Source organism: Neomonachus schauinslandi, chromosome 7 (assembly GCF_002201575.2).
Source record: "Neomonachus schauinslandi chromosome 7, ASM220157v2, whole genome shotgun sequence".
In the NCBI taxonomy this organism is placed as follows: Eukaryota; Metazoa; Chordata; class Mammalia; order Carnivora; family Phocidae; genus Neomonachus; species Neomonachus schauinslandi.
Window position 1 is genome coordinate 55,403,558 of NC_058409.1, and position 16,286 is coordinate 55,419,843.

At 40.9% G+C, this 16,286-nt stretch overlaps 1 protein-coding gene across 10 annotated transcripts in view; it reads left to right on the forward strand.

The window, feature by feature from the left end:
* Window positions 1–16,286, forward strand: part of PDE8B (phosphodiesterase 8B) — a 218,585-nt gene that overhangs the window by 39,980 nt on the left and 162,319 nt on the right. The window contains exons 3-4 of one of the 10 annotated variants that reach the window (XM_021699983.1): window positions 3,247–3,276; window positions 15,669–15,687. The exons of the other annotated variants lie outside the window; for them this stretch is intronic. Of the exons in view, the coding sequence (XP_021555658.1) occupies window positions 3,247–3,276; window positions 15,669–15,687 (49 nt within the window). The remainder of the gene's footprint in view (window positions 1–3,246; window positions 3,277–15,668; window positions 15,688–16,286) is intronic. 10 annotated transcript variants of the gene reach the window in all.

The window sequence follows — 16,286 nt, forward strand, 5'->3', positions numbered from 1 at the left end:
AGACTTCTCCATTTTTTTAAATAGTGGGCAAAAAAGTAGAAGAACGTTTTTTTGTGTGTGTGACAGGTGAAAATTATATGGAATTCAAATTTCAGTGAACATAAATAATGTTTTATTGAAACAGAGCCATGCTCATTCATTTCCGTATTGTCTTCGGCTGACTTCACACTGCAGTGGCTGAGTGGAGTAGTTGTGACGGGGACCAAGTGGCCCGCAAAGCCAAAAATATTTACTCTCTGGGCCTTCACAGGAAAATGTAGCCAGCCCGTGCTCTTCCGGAAGAGGCAGGAGAACCAAGAGCTTCTTATGGATGGTTACTGAGCTTCATGGAGGAGAGAGAGGCAGCAAGCAGGATGATGAACTTCCCTGTAAGAGCTTCTCAGGCTCTGGGTTTGATTTCCACTCGACTAATTACCACCTGTGTGGCCTTGGGCAAGTTCCTTAACCCGTCTGTGCCTTCATTTCTGTGTCTGTAAAATGGGGATAACAATAGCCCCCCCTCATAGGTTGTTATAAGGATTATATTTATAGGTAAAACAAGTAAACAGGGCTCTCTATATAAATATAATGCACAGAAAAGATAGTTAATGTTCATTCTTGTGTCATGGACAGGTCTCTCTGGGCTGGGTACAGCAGAGCCCTAGTAGCCCCCCAAACTTGGCCTCTCTGGATAGCCTCCCACCCTCAGAATTATGAGACCTCCGGAGACCCTCCGTCCCCAGCATAGCGACACACAGGCCTGCATTTCCCTTCTTTCTCCTGGGCCAGCAGCTCCCTACCCCAGCCTCTGCGCAAGGCTCCCGCCTCGGCTCCAGGCGCCACGTGGGAGCCATGATGTCAGCACTGCAATGGCGCCTGGGCCCTCAGGATCCCGAACTCAGCCTGTGTTATTCTCACATGGGCCTCCCTCCATGTCAGGTCACCATGACAGCATTCCCAATGGCCATGTGGGGCCACAGCCATGGCTCTTAGTCCAGTGGGGAACTCGTGTGTCCTGTGTGAGACCGTCTCATGTATTCATCAGTATCTCTTTAATGCAGCATGTACCACGTGCCAGGCCTTGGGCTAGGGGTTCTCGTCGTATCCTTAATCCTTACAAAATCCTTGCAGAGTTGTCCTGTACATCTGGGGGGAGTCCCTCTCCTGAATCTAGGGTAAAATGTGTCCCTGTCCCTTCCTGGGGGCCAGCGTTCTGGAGAGATCTGGTTTCTTTTAAGAAAGGTGGAAGTCATATCCTGAGTCAGACAATTGTAGGTCCTTTCTGCCCCTCCCTTTGCCTGCCTGATTCCCCCACCCCCAAAATATGCTGTCCAGAGACCCATGCAGGAAAGTCTGAGGTTACAGGTAGAAAAACAGAGAAAAATCCAAAGCATGTTACTCACATGGTACTGTTTGGGTTAACAGCATACCTGGGTCATACCTGCTCTTCCCCGTAGTACATCTGAGAAAACAGAGGTGCGGAGAAGTGAAGCGATGTCCCAAAGTCACAAGCAGTCCCTAGCTGGGCTTCCAAACCCGGCTCTGACTCTGAAACTAAGCACGAAGATGGCGAGTTAGGGGGTGGTAAGTATTAACCAGACTGCCAGCTCTGTGAGGGCAGAGCCTGTTGCCTTTGTCATTCGCTGTTGGATCCCAGTGGCCTAGAACAGTACCTGGTTTGTGGTCAGTCCCCAGAAAATATTGGTAACGTCAGTGAGTATTGTTTGGTCATGGTGCAGAGGCCCCAGGAGCTTCCTTGCTGGACAGGGAACAGGGAGAGAGCACAACTGTATAGTGAGTGGTATGCTTTATATCCTCAAAGAGTAAATCAAAACCCCAGATTAAATTAGCTTGTTTCATGAGCGTCAGTTGATTCCTCATCCACAACATGACCGTTGGCCTTGGGTGACAAAAGCGTCCTCCCCCCAGTATACATCACCACTGCAGAAAAAGATTCCACGGGCACCTGCTGTAATGAAGTAAAGGTGTGAAGGTCACCCAGACAGCATGATAGAGGCACTTGCAGAATCTTGTGGATCTGTGGGGAAAGGGATCCCTACTTAGGCCAGACAGCCTCTGGAAACTGACACATCAAACGTGGTGCTAGGCCCTGAATTATGTCCCCCTCAAATTCATATGTCGAAGCCCTACCCCCAACCGTGACTTGAAGATGGAGCTTTTATGGAGGTGACTGAGGTTAAATGTGGTCCTAAGAGTGGAGCCCTGATCAGGTAGGATTAGTCTCTGTATTGGATGAGACATCAGAGAGCTCACTCTTCTCTTTACCCTGTGAGGACACAGCGAGAAGGCAGTGAGTCAGGAAGAGGAGTTTCACCAGAAACTGAATCTGCCGGCACTTGGATCTTGGACTTTCCAGCCTCCAGAACTGCAAGAAAAACTTCTGTTGTTTGAGCCCCCAGTCTGTGGTTTTTGTTAGGCAGCCTCTGCTGACTAAGGCACGTGGCTTCCCCACGTTCATTTGTCCATAGAACTAGGACCTGGCTGCCAAGGACTTTACATCTTCAACAGCACATGCAGAATTCTCCAGATGGTGCCGCTAGCAGTTAATACAGTCTGTCCGAATAAGTAGCAGGTATAATGGCCCATATCTTCATCACAGGGAAAACTGCATTTAATCCTTTTCTGTGTACAAAAGGTAACACCATAAACACTTCACTTACTCATCACAGCTGTGTCGTGTTATTGTGAGACGTAAGGAAAACCGGGCTCCGAGAAGTTGAGAGGTTGAAAGGCCACACAGCTTGCAAGTGGCAGAGTCAAGGGCTGCCTGACTCTCAGGCGGGGTTGTACGGGCTCAGGGGCGTCGTGCACATCTTCTGGCCCATAATGGCTGCGTCTACTAAGTGGCAAAAAGGAGCTTAAAATAAAGTGCTGTAACTCAAGGAGAAAGCAGGAAAATTTAGAACTAAAGTTTTGTCTTTGTCCTTAATTTACCTGACAGCATTTTCTGAAGTAATGGATGTCTCAGAACTGTGTGGGATGCAGCATGCCACATTTGCAGCAATTACTATGCAGAGTAAGGAGAACTGGGGTGGGGGTGGGGGGCAGGAGCAGCATCCAGACTTCTCAGCCATCAAGGCTGCTCGCTCTTGGTCACTGGAAGCATGCCACTTGAGAAACACTTGATTTTCCACTGGGGAGAATGAAAGGAATTAACGTTTTTAGGGCAAGTTTCCCAGCACGTAAGAAAAGTCCTTTGGCTAAAGTGTCTGCAGGCTTGGATCTGATTCTTTGGACAACAGGAAGGCTTGTGAAAACAGCAGCAATTACAGGTTGGTGCAGGCCTCATAGAAGAAGAAGTGTGCAGAAGTTCCTTCTGGCGGTCAGGCTGTGCGCATACGTCCCCGTTGCACAATTATGACGTTACAGCTTTTCTCAGTTGCCTCTGTTTCAAAAAGAACAGCATAAGCACAAACAACACAAGAAGACTAATATTGAAGGGGACAGGCCTGCATCTATGGGCATGTCGTCAAACTGGAAGGAGGAATAAGAAATTCAGTTATGGCATGCCTCCTCTTTATTAGGCTGTGCTAGATTCTTTAGGTGGGTTTGTCATACTTTTGTCTTCACCAGCAACCTTTTTCAAATGAACAAATAGAGTGGTCGAACACCTTGTTGAAGATTTTTCTCCTTTAAAGTTGGGCATTGAAACAAGGTCATATGATTCAGAAAATCCTTGCTCACTGTTGATGCCTTTCTCTGTCTTTGGTGACTCAGGGGCCGAGGGAGGCCTTACTGCCCCTGAGCTGTGTGAAGATGGGGGACCTGGGTCAGGAACACTTCCCCTGCGTCCTATGCTTCTGTGTAAAATGTCCACCTCTGTGTAAAGAGCAAGTCCTCTTGAGGTGTTGGATTGCCTTCCCATCTTCATGAGCGTGGCTTTCCCTGGGTAGAAGCAGAGGCTGTATTCCCATGTGACAGTAACTTCTGCACCCTTGTCTGCCCAATGATAGCTCCCTCTCCAACCCAACAGTTGGGTTGGGGTGTGGGGAGGTCTCAGCCTCTTTGTAGCTTTGGATCATTCACAATCATTTTGTACTGACTTCTCAGCCTGGGTCATTGGTGGGCTTGGGCTTTGTTGACAACTCCGGAGAATAAGACATGTTTCCCAGGCCACTGAGTTCTCTCTTTGCAGGTACAAGGAGAAGATAGGAAAGGCTACAGGAGCCGTATTGTGATTCTGCAAGTGCATTTTAGCTGAACATCACGAGGTGCATTTCCTTCTCCGTCAAGTTCTGAAAGTACATAATACGGGCCCTCTTGATTAAATAGTCATCTTTAGTAGCATCATTCAGCCGCATTATGGGTGCTTATAGACAGTTTGATAACTAGGGAAGCTTTTTGGCAACAGTAGCTAAGAGCGTGGACTTTGGAGTCAGACTACCCAGGTTCATAGCCCAGTTCTGCCATTTGTTTGTCCTGTAGCCTTGGGCAAGTTTCCCTAGCTTATCTGTGCCTTGGTTTCTTCATTTATAAAGTGGGAATGGTAATCGTACCTACCTTGCAGGGTTGTTAGGCGTATTCAGCAATTTAATATATGAAAAGTTCCTAGGCACAGGCCCTTGCCCATAATGAGATGTATAGAGGATTAGCTAGGATGGTAATGGCCATGGGAATGATCACGTACGGAGGCGATTGAGAACATTGGTATTAGCACCTTCAGGCCTTCAGGCCATTAGCTCTGACCTATATAACTTGCAAGTTAATGTGTGCCAACGAGAGTTACTAGCTGGGCAGCACCCACATTAATGTAGTTCATTCATTCGTCAACTGTTGGGTACCTACTATGTGCCAGGCACTCTTTTTGGTGTAAAGTATACAAAATGAGTGAAACACATGTGATTCTGGTCTTGTGGAATTGCACAATGAGTGGTCAAGGTTAATTATTCAGGATCAGGATATTTCAAATAATTAACTTAATTTACCAAGGCAATCACAAAACATACAATATCATCAAAGTTTGTGTTGTCTTTTAGATTTTACTGAACATTTCACAGCCCCTCAGCTAGCTGCCCTGTTCTATATGGTGGCCCTTGGCCCCATGTGTCTGTGGGAGCACAAACAGGGGTGAAAAATGAGGTACGAAAGGTGAGCAGCCCTTCACAAGAGGAGTGCTTAAGGAGTTTAGATGTTATCCTAATAGCAGTAGGGTTAAACAGGAGAGAGAGGTGAAATCTGGAGTTCAGAATAGCTGTAAAGCCCCTATTAATTCTAACTCTGTGATTCCATTACCACCTTTCTTTTATTCTAGTTATATTTTAATGTAATCACTGATAGATTTGGGTTTAAATCTACCACTTTTTTTTTTTTTCTGGTTTTCTGTTTGTTACATCTGTTTTATTTCCCTCCTTTCTTGCCTTTTTTTAGATGGATTGCATTTTGGGGGTTTGTTTTTTTTTTTTTTTTTAGTCGTTTGATTCTCCCTCCCAGTAATGTGTTTCTCGTCTTTTCTTGGTTACCAGAGAAAATAGAGCTTGCACCTCTGACTTACCAAAGTGTAAAGTGAGTCAGCAGCGTTCCTGCCTCCGGTAACACAGAAGGTTTGTCTCTGTTTGGCTTACACGCTATTGTCGTCTTATGTGTTGTTTCCCCGGGCATGTTAAGCCTCTTGAGATGTTACTGCATTTTGCAGTCAATGTTATTGAGGTTGACCCACCTGTGTCCCTTTTTGTTTGTTATTTCTTGCATTCCTTCCACCTGGGACCATTTTCCTTCTGCCTGGAGAGCACCCCTATTCCTTTTGGTGTGGGTCCTCACTGGCAAACTCTATTTTTGTTTAAAAATATCCTTATTGCACTATCCCTCTTGAAACATATTTTCACTGCATATGGAATTCTAGTTTGGCGGTTATTTTCTTTCAGCACACTGAAGATATCACTCCACTGTCTCCTGGCTTCCCCTCTTGCTGCTGAGAAGTATCTATTCTGAGGGTGATTCATTTGAAGGTCATCTGTATTTTTTCCTCTGGCTGCTCTTAAGATTTTTCTTTTTGGTCTTTGGTTTTCTACAGTGTCATTGCAATGTGTGTAGGTGTGGACTTCTTATTTAGATTGCTTGGGAATTGTTAGTCCTTCTAAGTCCATGGATTGATGTCTTTCAGTGGTTCTAAAATACCTTCAGCTTTGACTGCTTCACGTGATGCTTCTCCCTCATCTTCTGACTCCTGCTCTTGAACTCCAAGTAAATACATGTTGGACTTTCTCTACCCCATGTCTCTTGCTCTTCCATCGTTTTGTCTTTCTGTGATATATTCTGGGTAGTTTCTCTGACATCATTTGGTTTAGGAATTCTCTGTTCATTTGTAGCTTATCCGCTGTTAAATCTTTCCACTGATTTATGAATTTTGATTACTTTTTTCCTTAGTTCTAGAATTTTTATTCGGTTCTTTTTCAAGTCTGCCAAATCGCTTTTTAAAATACAATTTTCATTTCTCTTCTGAAAATTTCAGGCTTTGCTTTCAATATCTTTGAATGGTGTAAGTACCGTTGTATTACCATCTGTATCTGTTAATTTGAAAATGTGGAGGCTGTCTCTATTTCTCTTGGTTGTATGGGTTCTCATTTATATTGTCACACGTGCCTGGTTATCCTTCAGAGCCTTTCTTTGGCTTCTGCCAAGGGTCGGTGGTTGTGGTGCTGACTGGCGTAATCTGAGCTCAAGGCTTGAGGTTCCCTGGATGACCCAGTTGGTGCAGCCTTCGAGTCTGCCCAAGGGCTGGTTTGCTTCAGCTCACTCTTTTCCCCTTTGGGGCCACAGATGAACCCTGTAGTCGTTCACTACATTCTCTACCTTTGGTGGCCCCTAGCCTTTGCTTTAGTTTCCTTTTCCCCTTGAATCTTTTAAAATAAGAAGCTCAGTTTCACAACTTTGTTTTAAATTAGGAAATACTCCTGGATAGTACACTTAACCCAACTGGGTTCTCATCTTCTAGAGTTTGGCCTGGTAATTCCTCACTATATTGATACTTCTTTGAGGCCTTTGAGAGGATGCTTTATAATACCTTGTTCAGTATTTTTCATTGTCCTTATTGTGAATTGGTCCTAATTTCCTAGTTTCTCATTATTAGAGTTGCAATTCCCTATTCTGATTTGGATGCAGCAAGATTGGTGGCCCTGTTAATTGTGTTTGTTTGAGGAAGATACTTTTGGATCTGCCTATTTCCTCTTTTGGGAATGAGTAGAAAGGTGTTGATACTCTGTTTGGAAGAGGGGTAGCTATAACTATTTCATCCTCCCTCCTGGAAGAGGTAGCTTTTGAGGTGTGAGAAGTTTTTTTTTTGGAACCGTTGATAGCTGGTGCTTTGGTAAAAAACCATTTTGGATCAACATCTCCCTTAATTTCTCTGTTACCATCTTCAAAGCATTTAGAATTTGAGTAGATAATTCCTATTTCAACCTTTCCATTTTTCCAGTTTACCGGTCTAGTCTCTTATGACTTCACATCCTATCCTACATCATTATATTTTTGGAGAGCAAATACCATTTATGTGATATAACTGATTTTTTCCCTATAAATGCAACTCAGTAAAAAAGCAGTAAGCACATTAATCAGTGCACAAGGAACAGGGATGAATCATTTGTTTTAGGGAGACATGAAGCACTCTTGTGAGGGCAGCTTGTATTTTCTTCTATGAATATCTTAGCTCAAAGCAATTATGAAGAAAACAATGTTCCAAGTATGTTGCAATGGTAGTATGGATGGGTATACATTTTAAAGGATAAATCATTGCAGTAATCTGTTAATGCTTCAAAAATACGTTCTTTACCTGGAGACACTTAATTGTTAATGCAAGTGAGGTTGCAGAGAAAAATAGTTGACTGTGAGAAGTGCCATTTCATGTTATTAATATGTATTTTTTATAGCAGTTTCCCCCCTTTATGTCCTTAGATTCCAAATTCCCAACTTTGAAGGACTGGCCTCAAGAGGACTGGTAAAAGCATCTCAAAATTTTAACATTTTCATTCTGCTTCTGAGAGAAACTTTCCAAGTATGAGAGAGACAGAAATTGAAGATTGCCCCATGTATACATCTATTTTATTCATTTGACATTTTGTTGGCACGAAGGCAACTTACTCTGCATATAGTTATCTTTCGGCATTCTTTATTTGATGTCATTCTCCCAAGGCAGCCTAGAAGGCTGGAGCACAAATTTTGGAGTAACAGCTTAGGATACAGGTATCCCTGCTTTTCGAAAGTTTGCATCATGCCACTTCACTTTTATGAAAGACCTATCTTCGATAGACAAAAGAAATCCGAAGAGGATTTTCGTTTTTATGAAAAGAAGGTGAAAGACAAAAATAGCTTTCAGTGTTTGTTCCGAAGCCAGCCCTTATAGAGGTAGGGCGCACCTCCAGCCGTGAGGGTGGGGCCGCCCAGCTCCTTCCCTGGGAACTATACTCAGCCTCCGAGCATCAGGCCGCCATGGCCTTGAGCTGTGCCTGTGAACATCTGTGTTTTATTGTGATTTATTTTGTGCATTTGTTAGCAAGATGTGTCCTAAGGTATCAGGAAAGCCTAAGAGAGGTCATTTTTGGTGATGCTCAAAAGATTTTCCATATAAATTAATGGTGATTGCTTCTTCACTCTATGCCATTTCGGCTTACTAGAGGTTTTATAGACACGCTCTACTTTTAGATATTGGGGGAAACCTGTACCTAAAGTTTTCATTGTATAGTGCTAAGGTGAAACTTGAAACTGACCCTTACAGAAGGGCAATCTTAGGTGGCATCATTGGTCACAAATGCATTATATGAAAAGATGGTATTTTTCTCTTATTTAAATTGATAGATACATAACTCCTAAGTGGATAGATTTAATGTGGCTGTCGAATGGACTATAAGGAAGTTTGAGTATTTTGTATTTTATGTGTTTTTGTTACTATTGGATCTTTATGATTGTATCTTTACTTGGAAAATTTTACAATATACCTTTCAGATCCATTCTTTATCCACTGTGGGTCGCAGTTCCAAAAGAATCCTTTTGCTTGGCAACCAGATTACATACGCTGGGACTCCTTGAAAGAACTTTATGTGTTAATGCTTTAGAAATTGAGAGATACCTTGGACATCATGAATCTCTCAATTTTAAAGTAGATATGAATTGTGCTCAGAAAACAACCATGTGAAAAACAGTCTCAAAAGTAGACAGAAAAGATCTCAGAACTATTTGAATAAAGGCTTTTCAATTTAGAAAATTTAGTCACTAAAAAAAAAAAATGGAAATAATTGCTCTGAAGAATGATAGGTTTGTGCTTTCAAGTTCTCCATCTCTAATGTTTTTTTTTTTTTTTCACCGTCTCTTTTCTGCAGTCAGTGTATTGCCAAACCCCCAACACCAGGTGTGTAATGATGCACGCACTTAGTTTCCTTCTGCCTTTCTCAGAAAGGGGCTGATCTTCCAGTCTTTGTTTTGTTTTGTTTTTCTTTTCTATCAAGTTGCTACTTCTGAAATACAGTTGAATAATGGTTGGAATATTCATTGTACCTTGAAATGAAAGGAATCATAATCGGAATTAATTTTCTTTTTATCACTTGTTAGTTCTTCAGGGTTGATTGATTTCTTTCACGTCTGCCATTTTCTGTTCATCTTGAAATGTCTTATGTTTTCCTGGCTGGACAACCAATGACTGGTGACTCTGCCAACAGAAGTGAGAGCCCACTAGGTTTCTTAGCTTTTGTGGGCCTCCTCTCTGTGCAGGGAAGTGCTTCTCTCATCAGTGGTGCCTTTTGGGGAGAGAGGGAGGGTTGATGTGTCTTCTGATTTTGTGACTCTCTTCTTTCCAAAGGGCCCTTAATTTCTATTGTGTACTTCTTCTTTTTCCCCTTAACCATCAAGCTTCGGGGGTATGTGACCCCCCAAGTTACTGTCCTCCCTCTGGAAATGGTGCCCACACAAGACGGCCGTCTTTGGTCCTATGAACTTTCCAGCCCTCCCTTTTTGTTTCCCCTGTACCCAGGTGTCAGGCTTGTTTTCTGTATTTCCACACTCAGGGTGGAAATCTCTTTCTGGAGGTGATTGCTGCCACCTGACTCTTCTCTGACCAGGTTTCTGCTGATTTCAGATGTTTGTTTCCTCCCTGTGCATTAATTGAAGTTTCTGTGCTCCATCTCCTGGTTATGCCATAGGCAGGGCTGGCCTCATGGGCACGCTACCGTGCATTTCCACAGGGCCCTGTTCAGAAGGGGCTGAATGCTCTGTAGTCACTGTCTTGAAATTCTTAATAATTTCATCTTTGAGTTTGTGTTTTGTAAGTGAAGTTTGATGGCACGCTGGACATGCATTAGGGCCTTGAATCCCCCACTCATGCATGGTTCTTCCTCCTTCTTTCATTCTACCTCCTCCTTACCTCTCCACCTTTCCTGGATTAGTTCAGCCACCTGCTCCTGCCCCTGGTCTGTGACCATTGCCCCTCTCTGGTAGGGGCAGCCCAGTTGCATGGCAGGTGGAGGCCTGTGCTCTGTCCAGTCCTCCAGACCCACCAGGGGAGCAGGTGCAGGAGAGGTTGGGATCAGGGCAAAGCGGCGGCTGTCCTTGTCCCTGTTTGTCAGTGTCATGGTGCATTCAGTGGGTGACTCAGCGGGGCCCTCTTGTCTACCACTGATCCAAGTGCAGAGTATATCCCTAGCACATAAGTCAGAATTCCTGGCAGGTTGCCAGTCCGGGGTTGTTGGCAGTGATAGGCCCCTGGGAAGGGGAGATTAATATCTCTGCCCTGGCTGGTGCCCCTCATTTTCATTTTGTGCTGGGCCCTGTCAATTATTTTTTGAGTCTTGGCTCTAGATGTGAGTGATGGGTGGTTTCATTTGCTCTCCTGGTTGATCTCTATGGTTTTGGGAGAGATTCAGCTGTCATTTAGTCAAAGGTCATTATCTCAAGGGAAACCAGAAGTTCATGATTTCTTTTCATTTGCCTTATTGACATTTTTTCAAGTTATAGAAGCACTTAATACTTTTTGCAACAAAACAAACAACATAAATGTGTACAAAAAGTCAACATTCTGTTTCCTCTCGTCCCAAAGTAACCAGTGTTCACATTGAGTGTATATGTGTCATTGTCCCAACCTTCTATTCATGATCATGTTACACACACACACGCGCACACACACACACACACACTCGTGCCAATGGCAAAAATGCTTATACCTTGACATCCTGAAAGTCCCTCTGTTTCAGTACATATGGATCCAACTCATTCTTTTTAATAACATGCAGTATTCTATATTCATGGTGTAGATTTTTCACAATTCATTTGCTAGTCTTGTCATGATGAATGTTTACGTTGTTTTTCTGGTGCTATAAACAAGGCAACAAATAAGCCAATAAGCCTATTACGTATATCTTTATATTTTGTGCTCTTAGTTCATGCGGATGAATTCTCCAAAGTGTAGACTCAGGGTGTCTTACTTTCCAAAAAGATTGGAGGAATTCACACTCCCACCAGCAGTATATGAATGCCTACTTCCCTACACTGTTGCCAGCACTGAAGTTATCAGTCTTGTACATTCTTGTTAATATGAGTGGTGAAAAATGATGTCTGGTCTTGATTTATATTTTCCTAGTTATTATGAGGTCAAGCAGCTTATCACGTATTTATTAGCCATGTTTATTTTCTCTTCTGTGAATTTTCTGTTCATCCCCTGTTGATTTTTTCTGTTGGAATACTTGTCTTTTTCTTATCAGTTTTGAAAGAGTTTTATTTGTTAGGGAAATTAGCCTCATATTTCATCTGTGTGGCAGGATTTTTCCTCAGTTACCATTTGTCATTTGACTTGATATCTTTGCCATGTAGTTATTAAAATTAAATGTCTGTGGTTTCTTTCTGGTTTTATATTTCTTGACTTGCTTAAGAAATGATCTCTGATGCTGAGGTTGTAACATAGTGTCCTCTAAGTTTCTTACAATTAAAAAATATTTTGAATCCATTTGAACTGTATATATTTTATCTCATATAATTTTTGTTTCCTTTCAGATGGTTAATTATTATAGCCAGTATCATTTATAAAACAATTCCTTCACATTTTCGTAACTTATTATGTTTCAACATATACTTGGATCTATTTTTAGATTCTCTATTCTCTTCTGCTAATGGACTTGTGTATTCCCATGCCAATAACATAATGTTTTAAATATGATGAATTTATAATATTATATTTGGTGAAGAACCAAATATAAATATAAATAACTAGGAGATATAAGTATAAATATCTCTTTCACTGTTCTTTATTTTACAAAATTTTCTTGTCGATTCTTTTTTTTTTTTTTGAAAATTTTATTTATTTATTTGACAGAGACATAGCGAGAGAGGGAACACAAGCAGGGGGAGTCGGAGAGGGAAAAGCAAGCTTCCTGCTGAGCAGGGAGCCCAATGCAAGGCTCGATCCCAGGACCCTGGGATCATGAGCTGAGCCAAAGGCAGACGCTTAATGACTGAGCCACCCAGGCTCCCTTCTTATCAATTCTAATGTACTCTTTCATATGAACTTTAAAATAATTTCTTCTGTTTATTCTAAGAACTCTGCTGGGATTTGGATCGGAATTTTATATATTAATTAAAGTTTCAATATTAATTTTAAAATATATAATTTAAAAATATTTATCTGTTTCCTTTCTGGGTTTTATAGCTGTTGCTCTCATGTATGGAATTGGTTTTCTATTTCAGGTTAATGTTAGTAGAGAAGAAGATTACTAGATTTTATATGTTTATCTTGTATCATCACCTTGTTAAAAATTGTTCCTTCATCTTGTAGCTTTCAATGTTGACATTGGTGAAAAATCTAATACTAATTTTCTCTCTTTTCTAGGTAACTTTTTCTTTCTTAATGTGAGTTAATAAAATTTTCTCCTTATTTTGGTAGTTCAAATATTTCAGTAGGGTATGCCTGGTTAAGCCTGAAGGTTTAAGGCTTTCTTAGTTTTCTTGTGTTAGTTCTTCAGCTATGTTTTCATCCAGACCTTTTTTTTCTCTAGAGTTACTGATTTTGCATTTTAAATATTCTGGATCTAGTTCTTTTCTTTTTTGTCTTCTGTGGCATGATAGATTTTTTATTTGACCTTCTAGACCAGGGATCTACAAACTTGAGATTGCTTGCCAAATCCATCCTGCTGCCTGCTTCTATAAATAAAGTTTTATTGGAACACAGCCAAGTACATTTATGTATGTGTTGTCTATGGTTGCTTACATGCTACAGTGACAAATTTGGGCAATTTCAACAGACAGAATATGGCCACAAAGTCAAAAATATTTACTAACTCGATCTTTATAGAAAATTTGCCAAGTCCTATTCTATTTTGTTCTAGGGAGTGAATATTCTGCCTCAGTTAGGTTATGGAATTAAAAATTTTTCCCCAAACTTTTTAGTTTCAGAAAATATATTTTGTGTCCTAATTACATCACTTTGAGGATTTGCATTTCCTTGTCCATTAATTTTTTAATCTTTTTTCTTCTTTTTTTGGTCTCTTTTATTGGTGAGACTCATCTTATTTCAGTTTGTTTCTTCCCTACCATCCCTGCACTCTCCCCAGGGACCAAGTCCATTTTAGGGGTTGCAGATTTCTTTGCCTACTTCTAGGTTGGGTGCCCTCAACACCAATGCATTGAGGCTGTGGAAGCTCTCATGTAGTATCACAGTTGGAGGGGATAGAAGACCAGGCAATCCTTGCTAGGGGCAGTCCTTGGTCACAAAAGGAGAAGGAACTGTACCTGTTCCAGTGATGATTAAGGAAGGCCTTAATTCTCCAACCTTGACATGCAGTGGGGGGTGGGGGTTGTGAACCAGCCTTTTCCAGCCTGTAAGGACTAAGACTGTTCCAGTTCTTCAGTTCTAGAGGGATTGTGGGACCTCTATCCATAGGGCCTTTCAAAGTAAGCTGGGAGAAGTAGCACCTCTCCCAGAATACATGCATGTATGCACATCCATGCATATGTAGATGCACATCTTCTGCCTTCTTGGCTTTCTTGGGCAGTCAAGTATTAGCCCCAGATGCTGTGTATCACAGATTACAAAACTAGGACCTATTCTAGCCTCTTAAACCTCAGCTGCCTCATGCTTTCTAGGCCTCAGCAAAAGGCTTATTCTTGTTTTCCCCATTTTAGAGTCATTTAGTGAGTTCAGACATAGGAAGTTGGGAGACCTCCTTGTTGACTTCTAATTTAGGTATTTACTTTTTTCTTTTGCCCATCTGACTATGCTGGGAAGGAATAGGTGATATGGGTGCTTATAGTATAGATCAGCTTGGGACCTGACGTGTTTGGTTAGGAGTTGAGTGGTACTTGGAGGGATTCTTTTTTTTTTTTTTTTAAGATTTTATTTATTTATTTGAGAGAGAGAGAGAGCACATGAGAGGGGGGGGAGGGTCAGAGGGAGAAGCAGACTCCCTGCTGAGCAGGGAGCCCAATGCAGGACCTGATCCAGGGACTCCAGGATCATGACCTGAGCCGAAGGCAGTCGCTTAACCAACTGAGCCACCCAGACGCCCTTTGGAGGGATTCTATATTTCCATTCACAAGCTAAGGACTACACTTATATACATGTATATATGTATGTACGTATACATGTATATACCCCTTTACAGACACACATCATAGGCCTATTGTTGATTGTAAATATTATAGTGCAAGTACTGCATATAGTCACACCAACAGAGCCCAATCATGAAGGAGAAATAAACTCTAAAGTGACCAATGTTCAAGGACCTTGTTTGAGAACCTTTATCCCATCTTCTAGAAGTTCCATGAGAATACATGCTGGCTAATAGATGTTTATCATTGCTGTGCTTTATAGAGAAAATGCTAGTTCAGCTGATAACTTGAACTTTTTCAGTTTATGGAGGTTTCTCTTTGTAACAAGGATTTACAGATTTAGAACGTGATCTGTATTTGTTATTAATCACTATTTAAAAGCTTTGGTTCAGACAAGGTGTAATTTAAATTTGTCAGTGTCCTTTATCTCTGTAGGAATGGTTATTTACAGTTATTTGCCATTGATCATCATTTAATTATTATTTACAGTAATCAATTTATTTTCACATCTTCAGGATAGTTTTTGCCCTAGTGGGTTGTGAACTGGAAATAATATGTGAAAGCAATGATAGGGTCATATTTTTATGTACCACAAAAGAAGTGTAACCCTTGTGGGAGCTGTTCTAATGCATTGTTTGGTCTATTTATCATGTCCTGACTACATTTAAATGTGTGCACAATTTTATTATGCATTCAGCATTTACTAGTACATTATTATTATTGTAATCTCATCTGATTTGATTTCATTTTTAAAATTCTATAGTAGTTTCTGTGAGTCTGGCATAGAAATGATTTTTCTCTTTTACTCTTTTTAACCATACACTAAATATGCTCCTTTAGTCTTCAGCAACTAGAAGAATTTTTTTTCCCTCTTTGTGTTAAGGACAAGGTCAGATTACAGAGAAAGCATACCACATTATGATTTTCTTCAAACAAAGAGAAACTAAATAAATAACTTCTAGGGTGTATCCTGAGCTCTGTACAGATTTATTTCATTCTATACCTTCTCTTCCGCCTCTGTGTTCAGACATCAGTTTCACTGGTGTTCAGAATGATGAGAATGAGGTACTGCAAAATTATTTCCAGTACACTAAACTTGTAAGGCCTGAGACCCAAGTATTACATTTTAGAAAAAAAAAAAATCAAACCAGAAAAAGGTAGAAGCATATAGTTTTCTGAACAACCCTCATTTGATTAGAAATTCAGTTAACAGGAATATTCCATGTTTTGAGTATTTTGTTTAATTGGTATTTTGCTTAGCTCTGTTATCAATTTACTCAGCAATAAATTATTGAACCTCACATAGATTCGAGGCATTTTTTTAGATGCCAGGGTAATAAAAGTGAACTGAATGATAGTGAACATAGAATATGCCAAGTTAAATCAACCACAAAAAAGAAAGAAAAGATACACCTGATAAAACAACATAGAAAATAAAGTTCATTAAATATTTTAAAAATACTTGGTAAATCCAAAAGAAGGCAGAAAAAGAGGGTGAATGGCAACTGAGGACAGAGGAGACAGTGGAAAAGAGGGAGATGATAGCTCTAAACCTAACCATATCAATAATTATATTAAATGTAAGTGGTTTAAACACCTCAAAAGGCAGAGATTATGAGATTGGATACAAGAAAAGAATATGGAAAATTGTATGCCGATAACAAATCACCCCCCTTAAATATAGACACAAATAGGTTAAGAGTCAAATGATAGAAAAGATACATCATGCTCACACTAATCAAAAGAAAGCTGAAATGATTATAGTAATA